Source organism: Penicillium daleae (genome assembly GCF_028827525.1).
Source record: "Penicillium daleae strain IBT 16125 chromosome Unknown utg000006l_segment0_segment0, whole genome shotgun sequence".
NCBI lineage: Eukaryota > Fungi > Ascomycota > Eurotiomycetes > Eurotiales > Aspergillaceae > Penicillium > Penicillium daleae.
Genome location: NW_026623154.1, coordinates 2,021,650 through 2,042,631, shown reverse-complemented (window position 1 = coordinate 2,042,631; position 20,982 = coordinate 2,021,650). Strand labels below are relative to the sequence as shown.

The 20,982-nt window shown below is 50.6% G+C and overlaps 7 protein-coding genes across 7 annotated transcripts; 3 read left to right on the top strand and 4 right to left on the bottom strand.

Annotated features, from left to right (window-relative positions):
• Positions 1-2,354: 2,354 nt before the first annotated feature.
• Positions 2,355-4,076, top strand: clrD (uncharacterized protein; the record flags this gene model as incomplete). Its single annotated transcript, XM_056909849.1, has 1 exon — positions 2,355-4,076. The coding sequence occupies one exon, from the start codon at positions 2,355-2,357 to the stop codon at positions 4,074-4,076; it is 1,722 nt and encodes a 573-aa protein (XP_056765553.1).
• Positions 4,077-4,833: 757 nt separating this feature from the next.
• Positions 4,834-5,502, bottom strand: N7458_006466 (uncharacterized protein; the record flags this gene model as incomplete). The annotated part of the gene is made up of 1 exon (XM_056909848.1): positions 4,834-5,502. One exon carries the CDS (start codon positions 5,500-5,502, stop codon positions 4,834-4,836), a length of 669 nt encoding a protein of 222 aa, XP_056765552.1.
• Positions 5,503-6,764: 1,262 nt separating this feature from the next.
• Positions 6,765-13,330, bottom strand: cch1 (calcium channel protein CCH1; the record flags this gene model as incomplete). The annotated part of the gene is made up of 3 exons (XM_056909847.1): positions 6,765-7,775; positions 7,853-11,629; positions 11,723-13,330. 3 exons carry the CDS (start codon positions 13,328-13,330, stop codon positions 6,765-6,767), a joined length of 6,396 nt encoding a protein of 2,131 aa, XP_056765551.1.
• Positions 13,331-14,236: 906 nt separating this feature from the next.
• N7458_006464 (uncharacterized protein) lies at positions 14,237-15,615 on the bottom strand (the record flags this gene model as incomplete). The annotated part of the gene is made up of 3 exons (XM_056909846.1): positions 14,237-14,789; positions 14,883-15,442; positions 15,565-15,615. The coding sequence occupies 3 exons, from the start codon at positions 15,613-15,615 to the stop codon at positions 14,237-14,239; spliced, it is 1,164 nt and encodes a 387-aa protein (XP_056765550.1).
• A 418-nt stretch (positions 15,616-16,033) lies between these two features.
• N7458_006463 (HNH endonuclease signature motif containing protein) lies at positions 16,034-17,031 on the top strand (the record flags this gene model as incomplete). The annotated part of the gene is made up of 3 exons (XM_056909845.1): positions 16,034-16,271; positions 16,326-16,675; positions 16,729-17,031. The coding sequence occupies 3 exons, from the start codon at positions 16,034-16,036 to the stop codon at positions 17,029-17,031; spliced, it is 891 nt and encodes a 296-aa protein (XP_056765549.1).
• A 593-nt stretch (positions 17,032-17,624) lies between these two features.
• N7458_006462 (60S ribosomal protein eL6) lies at positions 17,625-19,016 on the top strand. The gene is made up of 3 exons (XM_056909844.1): positions 17,625-17,825; positions 18,217-18,552; positions 18,641-19,016. Exons 1-3 carry the CDS (start codon positions 17,721-17,723, stop codon positions 18,791-18,793), a joined length of 594 nt encoding a protein of 197 aa, XP_056765548.1. The 5' UTR covers positions 17,625-17,720; the 3' UTR covers positions 18,794-19,016.
• Positions 19,017-19,684: 668 nt separating this feature from the next.
• N7458_006461 (sterol desaturase family protein) lies at positions 19,685-20,765 on the bottom strand (the record flags this gene model as incomplete). Its single annotated transcript, XM_056909843.1, has 2 exons — positions 19,685-20,212; positions 20,286-20,765. 2 exons carry the CDS (start codon positions 20,763-20,765, stop codon positions 19,685-19,687), a joined length of 1,008 nt encoding a protein of 335 aa, XP_056765547.1.
• Between the last annotated feature and the right edge of the window lie 217 nt (positions 20,766-20,982).

Genomic DNA, 20,982 nt, shown 5'->3' with positions numbered 1-20,982 from the left:
CCGGCTAAAGGCACTATATAGCGGGATTTATGATTCATGCCTCCTGGTCTATAAACTAGATTTATGATGAGCGAGAAGGTCTCCGACCGAGTCAAATTCAATTAAATTAATCTAACTTGCCATATGATTTGATTTAGAGTATCTTAGGTGGTTTACGCTTGAAGATTATTGTGTTAGAGGCTGTTTTGCTTCGTTTATAGGTACTAGACGCTGTGATCAGGGGGACCGGAACATTGGTCGGAGGCGAGGAGGGTGTCGATTACTTACAGCGTGATCCATTGGCGGGATTTATCCGACAGTCTCTAGGAGTATCCTGTAGTCCCCTAGGCTATCCTGTTGTTCCCTGGGCTGTCCTGCAGTCGCCTGACCATCCCTAAAGTTGGGGGTCGGGCTGCCTAACACGGGGTGGGGAAACTGGCCAGTTGACTAGATCCTTATCAACCAAGTCTGGTATAGAAAGTCGAGCGACCATCAACATGATCGTGTACCCATACAAAACTAATCTATAGAATATAATGAGAGCAAGGGTGAGAAGCAGATTATATAATTTTTGCTTATTAAAACTGGTATGTGGGTATTGTACGAAGTTGAAGAATTTAGATATTCAAGCAGAGATACCGAAGATAGGTGAAGTCTGCTGAGGCAGATCTGCCCAGCGATATATATTCGCTTGACTCCACGTTCTTCACTTAGACTCGGGCACTCTCCATCTACATACTGGGGAGGCTCCATTTCATCTCATCAAGAAACAATGCTTTCCTGATCCAGGACCCTATACATCAATCTCATTCTGTAGATCTATATGATGGTGTATCGCTAGAACTCGCTGTAGGACTGATTAGTCATCAAGATAAGGCGTTGGGCAGCAATCTGATTGGTGTGGCGTGGGAGCTGAATGGGGCGGTGACGAGGCTCGCGAATGGACCATGACGCCAAGACTTCTTTCAGAGCAAACAGGTCAACTTTCCTGGCCGATTGGACGCCACCATAGCTTCAAGTTTGTTTGAAAATTATGGAAAACGAATTAGAAACTGGAGAATAATTAGTTGAGCCAGGAATTATTTTGTAAACTCCCTTTCTTTGTGTAGATGGGGCCGGAAAGCGCAATCAAACGTACATAATTTCGTATCGGCCCTTGACGGTTATCCCCCGCGCGGCCGGGGAAACAAAGCAAATACGCTACACGTCTCCTCTGGTTTTCTGGCTTTCTTTTGGCCAATCACCAGCTCTAATCCAGAAGTCCTCCATCCTCCGTCCAAGGGGTTCCTTGCCAACGTTCATTAATATTCTCTATAACGGGTTCTAATTTACCGTTAGGAACATAGGAATGCCATTTTCATATGTTTTGGGCCTTTTTTCTTGCTGTTTCCTACCTCTAGTAGGTAGGATATCATAGGATATCAAGGTTTGATACATGACTAAGCTAGTAAATGCTTACATAATTAATTACTCATATAGCATTAGCCCCCACGAACTCGGCTTTCTTTCATTCCCAGCTTCACCTCCCCACGCTATCCTACGTCCTCTTCTTTATTTTCGTGATCCTTCACCACCCCCTCCTTCTCCGAATTTATTCCGTCACTACTGTCTCTCCTGCAGGAGAACACACGAGGGTATTCGCCTAACGCGTCCGTTTAGAGCCTTATCCCCCAGGCGGCTTTTTCACGTCACTCCTCGGAGAGGTCCCAAGACTCCCACATATCCCGTCTCCTAAGCGGCTCAACAACCTATACCTTTATTTCTCTTTTTTCCACCCGACCCCTCTACACTCGTCCCGTTACGCGGAAAATTTATCTTTCCTGACCCGTCGTGGTCTGTCCAACACGCCTATGCGCGTTACACGCGTGCTAGGAGGATCGCCTCGCTGTCGGCCCGTCTAACAGTGCTGGCACCCCCCGAAGAGCAATGCAGGGGCTCGCTGGGCCCTTGGCGGCCCCGAAATCCGGGTCCTCACCCACTCGGGAGGTTATCGATCTAACCCTCGATGATATGGACGTTGATGAAGTCCAAACCACACGGGTAAGTCTGAGTTAATTTCCTCCTGTCTTTACTTTGGGACTCGGTCGCGCTCGCCTGGCGTAGCGAGTAGCGCTTTTCTGGTCCCTGCTTTCCCTTGAATTTCACTTTCTTGATTTCACACTTTTCCTACGGGAAGGTTCGGCCGCTCGTGCGGTGGTTATCCTTCTAAACATTCTTGCGATTTATCTTTTCTTTGTGACCCCTTCTTTGGACCTTTGATTCTGTTTTTGTTTATTGCTCCTATACCCGACTCCTTGACGGGTCGTGTTTACCCTACGTGTATAGGGCAATATCGGACAGAAGAAGCACAGCAAAGCACATCTTTCGGATTCATCATGGAAATCATTGCTAATCTCCGGCTATGTTTACAGCCTACTGATCTCGCAACACAACTGAACGGGCTATCGCCTCCTATGAAGAAAGAAGCTGATAGTAGCGCGGTCACTTTCGTGTCAACGCTAGCACACCGTGCGCAATCTTTGAGCCCACAAAAGCAGAAGCAAAAATCTTTGTTACAAGCGGGCTTCAATCTCTCAACAGATTCGGATTCCTCGTCCTCGGCTTACCAGCATAGCCCCTACCATAGCGGCAGAGACAAGGAGCGCTCCTTTCGTGTCGTGTCTTCCGCTATCCCTCAAAAGCGCAAGAGCCAAAGCGCTGAGGGATCGGATTTGAATGACTCGTCCGACGATGATTCATCCCAGCCATTCATCATTCAGAATGGTATTGGTTCTTCATCCAAACCCCAGAGTTTCAGCTCGTTTGAGAAGAAGCCCGCGATTGTACCAAAAACCCCTAGTCCACAACCTCAATTTCCACCCCCAGACTCTGTCAGCGTTGTGATCCCGTCTCCCTCAGCTGCCCAGAGGAGGCAGATGCAACCTGAATACAAGGGCATCTGCGAGCGATACTTCCCGACTGGCCAAGAAGAGAGACTCAAGGCCCAGCACCGGGCGTACCCGATCACCACATCCAATGGTCCCAAGGTCAACAAGAAGGTCGTTCCTTTTACCGTGACGAAGCCGACTGAGAAGGAGATCGGGCTTAAGAAGCCAGGGAACTCCCTCCTTTTACAGAGAAGCGGCATTCCTTCTCACGCGTCTGCCTCCAGCCCAGCCACCACAGAACCAATCACCCAGGCTTCCATTGCAAGATTTCTTCGCAGGAAGCTCCGCAAGAAGCTAAAGCGAACTTGTGGCGGTCCAGACACTGTATTCGATATTGACGACGAAAGGCTCGCGGACTTGTCTGCAAACTTTTTCTTCGTCAGCGAGTATCGTCTCGGCCCCGGTGTGTCACCCGTTGGCGATGATTTTCTTGCCGGCTGCGACTGCGGCACGACGTGTGATCCAAGAACGTGCACCTGTCTGATCGATGAGGAGGATTCGAATGAGTTGATCGTAGCATATGAACGGTTAGAATCCGGCAAAGTCGTCCTTCGAAAGGACTTTTTGGATCGCAAGGCCATGATCTCCGAGTGCAGCTCCCGGTGTCTGTGTGCGAAGAGCGATTGCTGGAACCATGTTATCCAGCGCGGTCGTCAGGTCCGCCTGGAGGTCTTTGATACCGGCGAGCGTGGCCTCGGCCTGCGATGCCTGGAGCCTGTCATCATGGGCCAATTCATCGATTGCTACTTCGGCGAGGTCATTACGAAGAAAGACGCCGATGCTCGCGAGTCCGCGAATGAGAATCAGCCCTCGTACCTCTTCAGCTTGGACTGGCTGATCGGCAATGGTGATCATACCTATGAGGATAGCTATGTCGTCGACGGACAGAAGTTCGGCGCAGCTACGAGATTTATCAATCACTCTTGCAACCCTAATTGCAAGATTATCCCCGTTTCGATCAATCGTCTTACAGACCAGCGACTGTACTACCTCGCCTTCTTTGCAATTCGCGATATCCCCGCCAATACCGAGCTGACATTTGATTACCACCCGAACTGGGATGGATCCAAGCAAGTCGACCCCAATGCGGTGAAATGTCTCTGTGGCGAGAAGGACTGCCGAGGCCAACTGTGGCCTAATACTCGCAAGAAAGGCAACAACTACGAATGATCTTGGTTTCTTGACCATGTCTTGCATCCAAACCGAGCCTTAGGGCTTTTGACCCCCTTTTCTTCACGAACATAACAGCGCAGCGATGTTCCTTCTTGTCTTTACGGTTTGCCTCTTAGCGCGTTTTTACATCCTTTGCATACATTAGCGAGAGGCGCCCTGATCATCGCATTACCTTTTTGTGGAAGTCTTTCATACCATCCTGACGATAATAATGACGGAGTATTGATGTATATCCCTGGTTTCTTTATAATGCAAGGCTCACGCCTAGGCTTAGATCGTGATCTTTGAGACCTATAAATACATATGCCCTTACGGTAAGTTGGTAACTGCGCCGACTGATAAGACGCATCTAGATTTACGGAGCTAAGAAATCGAGAAAAACACATCAAAGCGAAACGAAATCACGGATACTTTGATACTGAAGGTAAAGATGAAGTATGAGTTCAATCTAATCAGTCAAGTTTAAGGATGAAGCTCTTCTCTCTAAAGGCCCATGGTATTGCCCACAATGAACGAGATCTGTACACCAAACAATCTGCTATCTGGCTACGATACACCTATGCTAAGTCCCGTACCCTATACATTCTGACCCAACCAAAGAAGAATCACATCAACCTCGGAAATACCCAATACCCAAAACCCAAACAAAACACCTAAAACACCTAAAACACCTAAAACACCTAAAACACCTCTGCCCACATGCTTTTGAAATGATAGTCGCAAAAAGAAACAGAACCAAGAAGAGGGACAAGGCCTATGCCTGCCCTTCCATCACCTCAAAGATCCCACCCATCACATATCTCGGCTGCTGCACCAGAACCGACCGAGTATCAGAGCCGACACTCGCCCGCGAAACCGAACCACGACGAGCCACGCCCATATGATTCAGACTCAGGCTCGTATTCGTGTTCATGTTCATGTTCATGGTGACATTCATATCCACTGGCCGCGGCTCCATCAGATCCAGACCCTGTCTCTCAATTGCATTCTCATCACAGCGACACCGCTCCTCGCTCAGTGCCATGTCCACGGCCGAGGGCCGGCGTCGCACGATCATAAGAGACGATCGGCCTCGAAGCACCGCGCAGGGCAGGATGCTTACGCATTGGGTTGAGGCATTGGATGGGTGGATTTGGTGGTTATGGCCATGGCTGTGGCTGTGACTGTGGTGGTCCTGGTTCTCGTCTGGTCTAGACCCTGTGTCGCAGTCGGTCTTGGGGTGGGTGGTGGGGTGGAAGGAGAGGTTGAAGAGGTGGTGCGGAGACACTTGCGTTGGCTGGTGACGTCGGCGGAGTGTGGAGGTGGGCGAGGCTGGCGGCGAGGTTGTGCGTGAACTCGGGGGACTGGAGGTATCGCTGGCTGGGTGTCTCTGGGAGGGAGTGGTGGTGTTGAGAGGAGGGAATGGTGAAGGGAATTGATGCATTTTTTTTTGAATGTCTTTGGTGGTTTTTTTGGTTTGGTGGTGATGATGTGTGGAATGCGGGTATTTTCAGTACGCAGTAGAAGTAGCAGTAGTAGAAGAAGATGTATGATTCCTCTCCATAGGTCGGGGTTTGGACGAGTGTTCGTGAAGAAGATAGAAGGAAAAGAGTCAAGTTGAAACAAGAGAAGGGAGAAAATTCCAGGGCATTATGAGGCAAAGTCAATTGCTAAAGACTAAAAAGAACTGCAAGGACGGCTGCAGGGAGGGTTTGAGACACGAACGGATTCATCGAATTGCGGGCGCTGGCCCCCCGTTTGGGAGAGGCCGCATGCGGTAATGGCGTGGCACTCACAAACCCCATTGTTTCTGGGGGGGGGGTCCTGCAAGCAGTTAAGGAATTTACATTTAGCTGGACGGAGTTCAGATAAGAGTCTCAAAAGAGAGGTTCATGATCAATGTCAATTGACCGGTTTAGTCCCGTGATGCACCCTTGTTATCTCCGAGTAGTAAAGGGTGAGGTGCCAATCTACACGTAGGATCCTTGGACGTACTACTCCGTACTACTCCGTACTGTACATCTAATAATATACTTGGTGAAAAGTACGATCGATTACCCGTTTAGGCCATCCAGCCAATAGTAACTTCCAGTACGGAGTAGTTAGCTAATAAAGTACTTAGTGAGCGAAGCAGACCCACCCTGATTCAGCCTCCTAGAGTCCGAATCGTTACTCTCGAGTCTCCCTACTGATCTACTAGAGTAGTAGGACGAGCCCATGTACACACCACCATCTATTGAACCTATTGAGCCCAAGTATGAACTAGACTCGGTATACTAAGTAAGGAGAACGGACCAAACAAAGCTGGGGGAATGAATCCAAATAAAATGGCAAGAAAAGCCCACGCCGTTGCTATGCAGAAAATGCTCCAAACCTAAGGATGCCGGGGTCATGGAGGGTAATGTACAGCGAAATGGAAACCAGTCGACGGACAAAAACACACAATGGGAATGGAACGGGGGAAAGGAAAATTCTCCTCGAGATCAAATCATTCGAGGATGCAAGGAATGTCCAAGGAAAGCAGGAGGGAAAAAGGGAATGAAGAATAGAAAAAGAAAAAAGCGTGACAAGGCCAAGGTATCAGATAATCTCGGCTCTGACCCCGGAATCGTGTGTCCGTACCTCCACATGCCATCTATTTCATCTCTCATGGGGAGAATACAACACCAAAAATGTGCTTTCTCCCAGAGAGCCCAAAAAGCCGACTTAGTGTTCGCTGGATCGATCACCCGGTCGCCGCTGCGTAAAACTCCGCCGGATACTCTCGCCCCAAGCAGAGTTGTCCAGCGAGTGCATGACATCCTGTACACTAATCGCGCTATTCTGGCGAGAGTGATCGGCCCCCGAGACCGACTCGACCCGGTCGCCAGACTCAAAGGAAACGCGCTCGCCATACAACCGACGCGGAGTGCGCGACGGACTGATACTAGACCACTCCGTAGGAGTGCTAGCCCCAGAGGCGCGACCATCAAAGTTGGTGTCCAAGCGAGGAAGCTCATTCCGCCGTCCGATCGGGCTCGACTCCGCCCGCCGGTGCGAAGTCGACGTTGGCGAGAGCATAGGTGCAAATGGTGAATCGGGGTCTGGTTGGGTTTGTGGTGTCATCGCGCCAGGTGCGTGCTCTTCGGGTTCCTCTTCGACGGGATCGTCAACGTAAATCTCTGGAACGGTGAATTGCGGGATGGCAGTCATGCGACTGGATTTCTTGCGGTCGCAAGCCCGACGGAATTCGCGAGACCAGTAGAGCGTATCGAAGAAGCCGATGACCGTGTTACGGCGGACCGCCTCCTCGACACGTTGGAGTCGGGCCCGGCGACGGAGGAATTCTTCCAGTCGTAGACTCTTGCTGTCGCTGATGACGTTGTAGTGCGCCAGGATCATCAAGCACTGGTGGAACGAAATGCCTCGTTCTGGGTCCGCCGAGACGAGAACCTCTTCGTAAAAGGTATTTAGGCGTTGACGTCGTTCACGAATGGTATTGACGGGGATGCGGTCGATAATACGGGCGAGTTTCTTGAGATCGACACCCGTTGTGAGAGTGTTTTCGCCATTTGGCCGTAACGACTGGACGGATTCTCGCGAGCGAAGAGGCAGCGCGTTGTGCATGGAGGCCAAGGAATGCACCGAGTCGCGAGGTGTTTCCCGGCATTGGTCTAGAATGGCTCCAACGGTAAACTCATTGTCGTAGATTCGCATGGCGAAGATACCGGACAGTTCCTAACTCGAGATTAGCCAGTGTCCAATATAAAGAGACGAGACCTTGCGCAAAACGCGACAAAGGCGATGAAACTTACCCCAAGTAGCCGGGGGAACTGCTCCTTGGTAATGTAGCCCGTTCCATTCGGATCGTAGGTCGCCCATGCCTGTTTGAAACGGCGAATCTCTTCACGGCTAACCGCATACAGTCCACTGCTGCGTTGATAGACGTACGAGAAGCTCTCGAAAATAAGCGAAACAAATAGCGAAACGAAAATATACATGCTGATGATATTCCACATGATGAAGAGGGTCCGAGCCCAGGCGGCACTGCCGCAGTCGTCGTCGAGGAAGTTGGAATCATATGTGCAGAGTGGAGGTACCATTGTCGCAAAGTCTTCCATGATCTGATTCCACCCTTCACCGCAACTAGCACGGAAGAGAAGGATCAGGGATTTTGGGACATCACGGAAGTTCATGTTATGGTTCTCTTGGGAGCCGAGCTTGGTGAGGCCGAAGGCCTGGTTCATGGCAATGCCAAACACGAGGAACAACACGAACCATGTTGCTAGGAGGTTACCGATCACTGGCAGACTAGCTGCGGCGGTCTTGAAGAGCTGGTCGAGCTGGTTGTTCCGTGGAATGAGCAACAACGCGATTGAGACAAGAAACAGCTTGTTCAACTCAAGCACAACTTGGGTTGGATATGACAGGTCGAGAAGGATCGTGATGAATGCACCGGGCACAGCAAGAAGTGAGTAAAGATCCCAAGAGCTTCGGCTGAACCGATGCCAGCCGAGGCCAATTAGCCGAATGAGAACGTTGGCAATATAGACGAACATGAAGGCGAAGAACAAGATCGTGCGAGTCGTCACCCACCAATTAGGCTCGGGATAATACTCGAGGACCAGAAGCAGCAGGTGCACCACCAAAACGAAAGTCACAAACCGCGCCCATCGTCCATGTTTCTTAACGGCAATTCTATAGCACCATAAGCGCCATTTATTGCTCCTCTCATTAAACGACCGCTTGGACGGCGAGATTTGTCGAAGGAGCTTCCGCAATTCCAGCCAAGATCGTTGTTCAGCGGTCAAGAACGCAACGCCAGTCTGTTCCGTGTAATTACGCATGAACACAGACACAAACAGCGTCAACACGAACACTGCACCCAGCAAATTGAAGACGACGAAGAAAATGCCATTCTCCGGTGCGCTCCCGTCCTGCGGTTGCAAGCCCTTTCCAGTGATCTGCATCGCACTATCCTGTACATCGATCCAACCTTCTTGAGAAACAATCTGGAAGAGAATGAAGAGGGAATCACCAAAGTCATCAAAGTCGTAGTATGGATTAGCTGCGACTCGCGGGGCCAGCACGTCCCAATTATAGGGGGAACTAGCGTACTCGCCCACACAGGCCGTGAGATTCCCCACAAAGTTTCCATCGTTGCATGAGATCATCTGTCCGTTAAACAGATTGACTCCGTAGATGGCAAATGGAACGAGAAAACTCATGGAGACAGCCGCTGCGGCAACGACCTTCCATCCTCCAACAATAATGACCGAATGGAAAGTGTCCTTGGCGCTGTCGGAGACGTTGAGTAAACGCAGAGCCCTAAGGGCTTTGAAAGCACCAATGGCTCGAGAAACGTTCCAGTCTTTCTTCAATGAACTACCAACATTAATCCACAGGGTCAACAACACGATCCCGTCGATGAAACCCCAGGAACTGCGGAAGAAAGCGTTGGGTGTCCAGAAGAAGCCATCAGCCACGACTTTAATCAGGGCCTCCACCGTGAAGATAATAGCGAAGCTAAGATCAGTGTACACGAACCAGTTGCGGGTGGTGCGGAAGTATTGTCGTTGGTAGAGAGGTGTAGTGATACAGGCAAGGAGCACCATGGCCACAATTGCTGCGTAGATGAATGCTGAGAACGCATACCAGACCGGCTTGTACGGATCCACGCCTTCAACTCGCTGGTTACCTCGTCCAGGACCGACAATCTTCTGGCAGAGTCTGCGAACGGAGTTTTGTGGCGAGAATATGAACAACGACTTGTTGTAGCTGGGATGCTTGACGAGGTATTCTCGCTGTGCGCGCTTTCTGGCTTCAGCCGCAGAGGCGACTTCTCTTGCCATAGTCCGTGGGTCCAGCTCCTCGTAAGCTCGTGAGAATTGGAGCTTGGAGTAGAACGGATTTGGTTCACGGCCCAGAATGAGAGAGGTGGCCTTCGTCCAGAGTCGAGACAAAAAGCCGGGCTCGACGGGTTCCTGATTCGCACTCTCCGGAATCATGGTATTTTCGCGACGTCGGTTTTCATTTTCGGCCTGTGCGTTCTCTTCCTCCTCGTCAAGGAAGTCGCGGACAACAGCGTCCTTGAGAAGCATTTCCATCGCCGCAGGACCATGGTCCAAAGGGTCCTTGTATCGATCCGAGTCTCTGCCTAAACGAAGAATCCTGGACAGAGCAAGATTGCCTTTAGCATTTCCACCAAGATGCTTCTGTTCCAAAAATGCCCGAACTTGCTGCATCCGCTTCTCATCTTCTGAGACGTCAAAGCTCTCTTGAATGACAGCAATGAACATATTCAGAACGATAAAGTTGGCCACAATGAACCACAAGATGATGAAGGCAGCAGATATCCAGGCTGTATTGAAATCCACGGTGTAAGTAGTGGCATTGTACAGGATGACTGTCCAGTTCTCACTCGAGAGAATTTGGTACATTCCCAAAAATGAGTTGTAGATATCAGCAAAGGTGATGCTGATTGCATTACCACCGGAATCTTCGGAAGGGATTTGGCTTCGGAGCAGTTGGGTTGCGAAGATAGATGCAAGAAAGGTCATCAAGAACAGGAAAAAGATGAGGTTAAGCAAACCAACCACGTTCCGGAAAACAACCATGATCAGTCTCCTCGTGACAGAGAATGCTAGAACGAATCTGTAAACTCGAAGAATCTGAAAGAGGGTGAGAACGGTATAGGCGCGGCCTGAATTATGGATCGGAGGGATTTGAATGATGCAGGTGACCACCACAAGGAAAAGGTCACACCAATTTCGGCGTTTGCGATGGAAGACACGCCAGTCTGATGCAACCCGCAGGATAATTTCAATAAGGAAAACGAGGGTGACGACAGTCTCGGTGTTATCGATGAATTGAGCTCGTTCATTCGACATGGTGGCACTTCTCAAAGCTTGGACAACCAGGTCAAAGAAAATGAGGCACACCCACAGCCACTCAGTCTTATCATAAATGCGCTTAAGAGGGTTCATTTTCCTGTTCAAGTTTTCGTCGCTGTCCACCGCATCGATCTGTTGGACGGCAAATGCACTGCGCTTGCTTTCTTCGCGAATAACCTGGAAGGAGTGCGTGATGACCGCAACGAGCAAGTTGACCAGCCACAGACTCAGAATGACCAAGCCGAAAGCAAAGTATAAAGCTGCCGCGAGGTAGTCACTATCGGTGGTAGAGTAAAGCAGATCCGTAAAGGTATTAGAACTCATGATGACAAAGACCAACTCGAGGGATTGCACGATGTTGTCGAAGCTCTGGGTTCCATTGTATGGATTCGGCCCTTCCATGCATAGAGAACCCTGCGGGCAAAGATACCCTTTCGGCTTGGAGGAAGTGGAGGGGTTGCCAAATTGATCAAGCCAAGGCATGTCCGCTCCGGTGACATTGTCAAGATATCCACCACAGAATTGGTCGCCGGATGAATAGTTACTCTTGCCCTCGGGATCGATCCAGACGCAAGTGCGTCGAAAACTGGACTTGAAACTTTGAATACCAACGATGGCGAAAAGAAGCCAGAAGAATCCAATGAGAAATGCAACGTGGACCAGCAAAGGAGCAGCCCGTTTCAGACTTCGAAGAATTACCTAAAGAATCAATCAGTTAGTGGATTGCCATGTGGAAGAGAGATATAAAGAGGGAAAAGACTGTTTCCTCTGCAGATGGGGCGGGTGCCATACAGATGTACCGTTGGTGAGAGCGAGAAGACGCAAGATTCGAAGGCAACTGAGCATTCGGAAAATGTATAGCTGATGCGTTGACTCCACGCCCATCAGGGAGAGAGAGAAGGAAACCCAAAAAGCCACGACGGCAACGAAGTCTAATCTGTTGAACGAATGTCGAAGGAAAGCCCGGTGGGCAAGTCTAACACGGCGTTTATGAAGGGGATCGTCGTAGCTACCAGCGTTAGGGTCTAACGAATTCATTCCAGTTAACGTCCGAAGAATAGATCCTTGCGGTTCTTGTGGAAGAAACGAGACTTTTTTCGTTGTCGCTTGTCGATGAGGCGTGATCAGGTTCCTGCCTTTCTCCGCAATCGCTTTGCGAATGCCCAAAGATCGATTGAGAGTACTGTACTCTGCTGGGTTAAACATAAAGCCGGACACCAGGATTTTGGCAATTATTTCGAGTGTATAAATGGCGAAAATGACGAAGAAAATGTAGTCTAGCGGGCTGCTGCCCCATCGCACAGCCAAGGGGTGATTGAAAACGGATTTTGAGGATTCCACAATGAGTAGAATAGTCTGGATGATAATAATGCCCAGGATAAATGGTTCCATGATTGGATTGACGAGAACATCACACAGCCATAGTCGAAGGGGGTGATCCGGACCCAATATACCGAGTGACCTGCCTCGGAATGGGTTATTTTGGTATCGCCACATCCTCCCTGATGACCGCTTCTCTCGTCCAGTTGCATTGGGTGAAGGATCATGCGCATAGTCCAGCATTGCGGGGAGCAGTGGAGGACCCTCCAGTCGAGAGTTTTTGTGCGACTCCTCCCGCTCGATGGATTGTTCGATTACCTCTGGTTCGTTACTCAAGTTGACCACACGTTGCGACATGGATTTCACCATCGAGCTAGCTCGCTGCAGAGCACCACCGGAAGCCGACGGGGACAAAGAGCGAGACCGGGCGCTGCTGCCACGGCTTCGCGACAATCCTTCCTCGAGATGAGGCAGGTCGTCGCCCAGTCGCGCTCCTTGTCCAAAGTGGACAGTGTGAACACCCGTGTCACTGCTCTGTCGACCCTCTTCGCCGGGGGCGCCACTAATAGGCTGCAAATACCGTGGGTCCGTCAATCTTGCGGTGTCATCTTCATCTTCGACGCGTGGGGCCAGGTAGCCACCATGGTCGTGAGTAGCATAGGCGTCCAGCGGCACATTATCGAGGTCGGAAGCAGCGTCATCAAAGTCATGTATTGAGGAGGGCCCGGCGGTAGCTGTTGTTTGGTGCGAATTGTCGAAAGTGGCACCGAATGACATGGCTTGCGCCAGCGCTTCAGGAGGGATCTCATCGGATTCACGGCCGCCATAAGGAGCTGGCCGAAAGGGATTCCTGATCGCGCCGACTAATTCAACCGGTGAATCCTCAGCCACGCTCTGGTAATGCCTCCGCGACCCTCCTCTGATCAATGACCGTCGCGAGAAAAGACCACTCCCCGCGCTGTTGGCGCGACCTCTGCCGCGTTCGTCAGCGGGGCCCTCGAATCTGGAGAGGTCTTGGAGGGGGATTTGGTCCGCGGACGGGTTGTCATGGTGGCCAGGCGTCTGGCTATTCGGCGCCATCGTCAGGCAGCGTCAAGGATTATCGGATCGGAGACATCGCAGGTCGTGTTGTTCACATTCACTCGGCAAGGCAGAGGGGGCGTTCCAGATCGCTGGGGAGCGCGAGAGATAGAGCTGGTAGATTGGGGTCGGAGAAGGCGGGTGGGCTCCAGTTGTTCAGGGGAGGCGTCCAAGTGATCGTGTACTTGTCGAAGAGAAGACAAAAGTAGGATTAGAAGTGTGAGGGGGTCATACCGCCAAGAGTCGCGCAGCGCAATGGGGGCCGAGTTAGCAGCTGAAAGATGTTTAGTTCAAAAAAAGAGACGACCCGCCGGTCGCAAGACGAACAGAGCCACGGGAAGTGCTGGGCTGGTCCGGCTGGCTGTCATTGGCCCACTATCCTTTCACGATGGACTTCTGACATCCTTTGGTCTGAAACAGCTGAAATCACCTGGTCTTACTTATTTCTCTACGGCGTACTCGAGCTAGCTACTGTACTAACTATGTACTGTACTGTTCTTCTTTGTTATACTTCTCCGCTATCCAACTATTAGTCTCTGTGGCTGAGGAATGCACAGCCTGTTTTAGTTCTGTATATTCCGGAATATAACTATTCCCTACAATCAACATCGGCCTCTACGTGGCTGATTTTCACCAGATTCGAGCCAATCCGGCCGGAAATTACTGTCTGCTTGACACGCTGCACAATGTACGCTTACTATCGTAGTTGCTGACGAGGCCATGGGGAGAAAAACAGTGTTGCCTGGTGGGGTCCTCTAGTTGCCAAAAATAGGCCATAGGGTACGCAAGGAAACGTTAATCTAGATAAACATATCACAGTCGTACAACTACGAGAAATTCTCCGATATCCATGTATCATGTATGGGGTGTGTATTTCAAAACAAAACTTGCAAATAAGAACGCTAATCAATCCGTTTCCATCTGACCCGATTGATCCTTCTGCTTGACATGTTGCCGAACGCCGTCCAGGAACGCTTCAACCGCGTCACCCCCACCAAGGGGTACGCCGCCACGCCGCATAAATCCGCCATTGGCTACTGGAATCTGCAGGGCCTCGCTAATGCTGGGAAGCCCGCCGTCTCGGAGAGCCACGGTCAGACTAGCTAAACTTTGCATGAACTGGGGGGATCGGAGGACACGGCGAAGAATATCTTTCTTTTGGGGGAGATCAAGAGAGAGAAGTGCCGCCTGGGCGAGTTCGGGATCGGTATCAGCTTCCGCAGCTTCGGCATTGCCTTGGGCCAGCAGAAGTAGTGCCGGTGGGAGGAAGCTCAGCAGGTGATCAACGGTAGTATCGTCAGCAGTCTCGATGAAAGGGAGAGTAGTAGGAGGAGTAAGTAGGTCTTGAAGTGTCGTAGATGGTCGTTCAGGGTCCTGGGATTGGCCGGGGCCTTGTTGCGCACCACCCAGGGATCGCAAGAAGTCTTGAACTACCGATGATGGGTCGCCGGAGGAAGCACTGGAGAAAGAAGGAAAAAGATTGATCAGGATTGCATGCTCCGAGAAACGGCCCCAAATGCGACATTGAGGTTTGGCAGAGATATGTACCTACGCTCTTCCACCATCGGCACCGCCCTCCCGGGATTCCTGTCCTTCCTCGCGAATATCCCCCCCCGTGGCATCCGGGCCAGCTCCACCACTGCTTCTGCCGTGATTGTGGTTAGGGTCGTGGTCTGTTCCCTCCACATCCTCCATGGTCTCGTCATCGTCACCGCCAGATGGCCGCCGGGGGAGGTTGGCGATCTCATGCTCAACATCCACGTCCTCACCCTGCAGCAGCACATCGACAATCTCACCCAGCTTCAAATCCCGGGGGCTGAACCAGCTAGAGTCACCATCCTCATGTTGGGATTGGGACTGCAGCCAGAAGAGATACCGCTGGGAGCTGGAGGAGAACTTCAACACAAATACACGCCCATTTGTAGCGTCCTTGCCAGACGGTTTGTAAGGAGTGAAGCTTCCATCTGAAGGAATCATGACCAGATCAAGACTAGGCTCATCGAGAGGAGCGCTGCGAGGGCGCCAGCAGAAGTGCATCAGCTCATCTTCGGAGTAGAGGTAGATGTAGCCGGGAGTCGGCTTAGGCTTCACGGTGGCGGGGGAGGAAGAACCCTAGAAGACGAAAGCATTCGGGTTAGCTTTTCTCAACTCCATGGTGTTGATCGGTGGACTCTATATAAAGTGATAAAGAGGAAGTAATTGAGCTGTTGAGAGAGGACCAGCACTCGACATACATCAAAGTCGCAGATGCCTGCTTTGAAAGTGATGATTGGAGCTATCGACATGGCGAATTAGGAGGGTGCTGAGGCTGACAATATCTTTGGAATGATCTAGCTTCGTCAGTCAACACCAGGTGGAAGGAGAAAACGAAGAGTGGTGGAAGAAGGGTGTAGCACTGCGGAGAGAAGCTTGCGGATACGTCAGTTGCTGTTGTTTGTGCTGAACAGCTGACTTGCATCGGGGGCGTTTGCGGGCGACCGTGATTTAGGCCTGAATATTTAGGCCTTGGGAGCCTTGTGGCCTTGTGACCTTGTGGCCTCTTTGGCCTAAAGCCACAATTCGGCCAGCCCTGTGGGGCCGTTCGGGATTCCTGTCCTTCCTCACAGATATCACCTCCCGTGGCATTCGGCCCAGCTCCACCACGGCTTCCAGCATGTCGTTCTCTCATGGTTTGATTGAGATTGATCCCAAACATCACTCACAATGTCCTTCACCAGGAGCGAGTGGCGCAATGTCCTGTTCTACGATGGGTCAAATGGGCAGCTCTTGGGAGGGTTTTTTCAAGCGGGTTCCATAACGGAAGCCAACTTTTTTACAATACTATCTACGGTGTTGCTTGCTGTGGAGAAGCCTCTCACAGTTCAGGACCAGGGGTCCGGTCAGGTCCTTGGGTTATCGAATGATGTTCTTAACCCAGGTAATTATAACATCTTCTGCCAAGGTAAGGCTTCAATCATACGATACAGCTCTCATTTTGCTTATAAAGTCTAAATAGACCCTCTTATAATGACCGACGAACAGTGGATTGCCCGGATCACAAGCTATTCTCTCTCAGGGCGAGAAGAGTCGTTTCGCACCGGGGTTCGTCAGAGAGATGGGAGATGCATAATCTCTGGCCGAGTCAACGAGCTTGCGCAGTGGGGTCGGTGGCATGGCTTCCAAGCTGCCCATATATTCCCACTTGGGTCGGAGAATCTCTGGCATGAGTATGGCTACGGAGGTTGGATTACGAATATGGACCATACGACGAGACTTTCGAAGATTAACTCGGTCCAAAATGGCCTACTCATGTCGTCTCACCTACATGAGTTATTTGACCAATATCTCCTCTCTATTAATCCCGACGTAAGTATCTTTTTTCAACGAAGCCTCTAAGTATAAATACTAATAAAGGATAGGATGGATATAAGGTTATCTTGTTTACACCTGGCTTTCAAGATATCGATGGGAAAGTCCTTCATCCGGCTTGCCGAGACCCGAATAACCCTGACCATGTCGCGGACGAGCTCTTGCGGTGGCACTTTCGACAAAGCGTTCTCGCTAATATGCGAGGATCCGGAGAGCCACTTTTCGAGGCAGACTTCCCACCCGAGGCAGATCAAATAGCGACGCTGCGAAACGAGCCATATGGCAAAGAGAGATTGGAGATGGAGCTTGCACTCAGACTTGAACCTCGAGTACGAGAAGCTCACCAATCATAGATGGATGACTCCCGTCTTTTGATCAATTATCATTACGGATGTTGGACTACGATTTCAGATTTATCTTCCAGACGTTGTGTTTTATCCGTGTCCCCGAGTTGATGTCGACATTCTCGACTGAACGAGATGGGAATTGGCAGCTGCCTGATTATCCGAAGCTCCGGCGAGTCTATGAGGCTCAGGAGTAACTATGCATGTCTGCCATGCCATTGTAACTCTAGTAAAATACCCTACGCATATAGATAGCATTGATCATAACACATACTCTACTCGGCTCTGATGACCTTGTATTGAACAATCCGCAGAGTAAGTAGTCTTGCTAGTCATAGTTACTACTGAGTGAACCAATTTGAGCATAATCTGGAAAAATATTACTGTATAATATGGACATTCGTGGTCTATCGTGGTCTATAATAATCTAGTACGTCCTAATAAATTCGAACGACAGTACGGAGTTAGTACTGGACGTGTGGTAGTTATACAACCAGGCCTGGACCCACCCAACCAACAAAAGCCGCCCGCGCCTGATCGATGAGTCAGCCCCTGTGTCGGTTCGGCTAACCCGTATCACGTGAGATAGGGCTTTCCCTTCCCACAAACCCTCTAACTGGACTCCACTGGCAAGTCCGCACATCAACCTCCAACACCAACCCCCCAACCCGACAACCACCTACACCATCTTCGTCACCATGTCGGACGGCCAGACGAAGCAGTTTGGAAAGGGCCAGCGGCTCGTGCCCGCCCAGAAGGCTCAGAAGTGGTACCCCGTGGACGACGAGTCGCAGCCTAAGAAGGTCAGTTGAAGACCCCGGGCAACCTTCAAATCCGATACGCACACTCGAGGAGGACATGGGCGCGCGAGGCTTCGCTCGGATCGATGCGACAACAATTTGACGCCGGATTTGTTTTGGAATGCAATTCGTGGGAATCAGTTCACCACCAGCGACCAGTTCATTCCAAAACGAGCCCGGTGGCAATTGGTGATCACAGTTTACGACGAGATCTTTTCACACTTGAAACGCATTGCAAACGAACCAAAGAAAAGATTGAATCGCATCGCATCCGAGCAAACCGACCGCGCCCTCGAGCCCTCCCACCGAGAATGATCGAATTGCTGGGGAACCACTTATCCGAAAACACACCACACAACAGTGACTAACATTCGCTCTATTCTGTACATTACAGGTTCGCAAGACTATCCGCCCCGCCAAGGTCCGCGAGACCCTCCAGCCCGGTACTATCCTGATCCTCCTCGCTGGCCGTTTCCGTGGCAAGCGTGTTGTCCTCCTCAAGCACCTCGACCAGGGTGTTCTCCTCGTCACCGGCCCCTTCAAGATCAACGGCGTTCCCCTCCGCCGTGTCAACGCCCGCTATGTGATCGCCACCTCCAAGCGTATCGACATCTCCGGTGTTGACGCCAAGACCGTCGAGAAGGTCTCTACTCCCGACTACTTCACCAAGGAGAAGAAGGCCGAGAAGAAGTCTGAGGAGGCTTTCTTCAAGCAGGGCGAGAAGCCCGAGGTACGTTTTTCGTTATGCCTATGGATCTACGGATCTGGAGACCACAAACTCGAACTTTCATGACTAACGTGCATGTCTCTCTCAACAGAAGAAGAAGGTTGCCTCCGCCCGTGCCGCTGACCAGAAGGCCGTCGACCAGTCCATCCTCAGCAGCGTCAAGAAGGAGGAGTTCCTGAGCAGCTACCTCGCCACTACCTTCAGCCTCCGGAACGGTGACAAGCCCCACGAGATGAAGTGGTAAAAAAGTGCGAGATGCGGCGGCCGCGGGTTCGGTAGATAGTTGGGGAGGACTCATCTTTCAAGACGAGGGGCGGCTCGATTGCACGTCGGCAACCCTTTTCGCGTGGCGGGAGGGGGAAAAGGTTTCATGAATCATGTAAATCCACAAACGGATTCCGTCTACACATGCTTTTTCGCTTTTTTCTAGGGATCGGCGGTTTAATACGGAATATCCGGCTGTTGTTTCTTTGGTTTCCACGATGCCTTGTCTTCTTTTTCTCTTTCCCTTTCGCGCGTGGCCGGTCCTGCATGACTCCCTTTCTCTCGATGGCTTCTTCTCTCGACGGCCCCGAGAGTTTGGGGGGATCAGCCGTGATGTGAAGAAAGACTTCCAAACAAAAAAAGATTAAAAAATACCTCGCTCTAGCCGTCCGGCTAGGATTCTCTTTCATGTTCAGTATGACATATACACCTCCCATTTCCAGGTTCAGGCGGCAAAATCCAAAGATTGGGTCTTTTCATAGATTTTTCTACCAGTAATTTGTATACATACATACCTAGTATTCTAGCTACTAAATCATACTGGGCCTTCCAATAATTCACGTTGCTACAGATATCGGTATTTTTGTGGATTTTGCTCCATTGTGCGATAACGACGTAATTGGCTCCATTTATCTGGGGCAAGATCTCCCAGCAAATATATATCTCCACAACTCCCGTTGCTACCAACGCCCTACCCAAACTCGACATACTTAGACACATAACAAGAAAAAAGAGAAACATGAAAATGAGAAACACAACAACCCTATAAAACAACATCTATCTATACATCCAACCAATATAACCAAGGCGCCTCGAAAACCCCCAAATTTTCAATCATTCCCACACTTGACCAACATACCCGGTCATTCCATCATTTACCTCTTCCGTTCCGACCATTCCGCCGCAGAGTATCAACATGCACCTTACGATTATTCGCATCCATCGCGTGTCTCACCCGCTGCCCAAGCTGATGATCCCGAGCCTCATTCCGCACATCATCCTCGAAATCAGTCTCACCCATACTAGTTCCCAAGATCCAGTCCAGAATACCCCATGGGCCGAAATTACCCTCGCCCGAGTAAATCAGATGCGTTTCGTTGCGGCGAGCAATACCGCCTAGGAAGAAGCTTGTCGGCATGAAGGTGTATCCAGAGTATGCGAAGGTCTCTTCGATAGAGATGGCGGCAATGTAGAGGAGGAAGGTGAGCATGTGGAAGCGGAGAAGCATGGTTGGAAGGTAGGTGGGGACGAATCTGTGCGCTAGGTAGACGAGTGGGTGGTCGTAGTGTGCGGTGAGAGGGAAGGGTAGGCTGAGGTCGTGATACCATTCCCGATGGAGCTTTGTGAGATATGACCTCGGGTGATGGAGGACGTATCGGTGCGAGGCGTATGTCAAACCCTAAGGAACAGGATATTAGTTAGCTATCCAAGCTCAAAGCTCGCAAGTTAAAAAAAAAAAAATATTAACTTACTTCTCGAAGCAAAAAGGCCAAGAGTATGTCCTGCATTATCGTCCACGGCGTAGGTAGGCTCACAGACACCTTTATCGCGCTGCGTACACGCAGAATTCGCGTGAAGAACCATTCAATCGCCGCTTGCGTAAAGAGGCCCAAGAAAAGATTTGCAAGCGCCCATCCTGCAATCTTAAATTCCTTCGGCCGAAGCTTGAACCGCTTCCTGCCGCCAGGAAGCCCTGCCTCGCCGTGTTCCTTGACGACGACAGCGGCAGACGGTGTTAGGACGTCAAAGAGGAAGAATATGACGGACGGTAGCACGTAAAATACTAATCGAAACGCGGCCGTGCCAAATATTTCCACTCGGAGGGGTGTATGCGACCACACTAGTGTGCTCCAAGTCATGTAGAAGAAGAGGAGATTGAAGGTGGTGGTGTAGGAGGAGATGGTGGGAACGAGGAAGAAGGATAGCAACGGAACAGAGAGGAATGCGCCCATGATAACGTGGGTTTCAAAGCGATGATTGAAGAGGTCTCAAATAAAGGCTCGAGGACAGACAAGAGTCGTGGGTGCAATTGTCGCAGCTTCAAGTGCGCGAGAGTTGTTTACGTTGCGAAACTGAGGACGTTTTCCGACGAGCAATGTTGTTGGAAGATTTTGTGCGGGGACTCGAGATTTGTATAGTCAGAGATTCATTGTTAGATCGAGGGGCTCT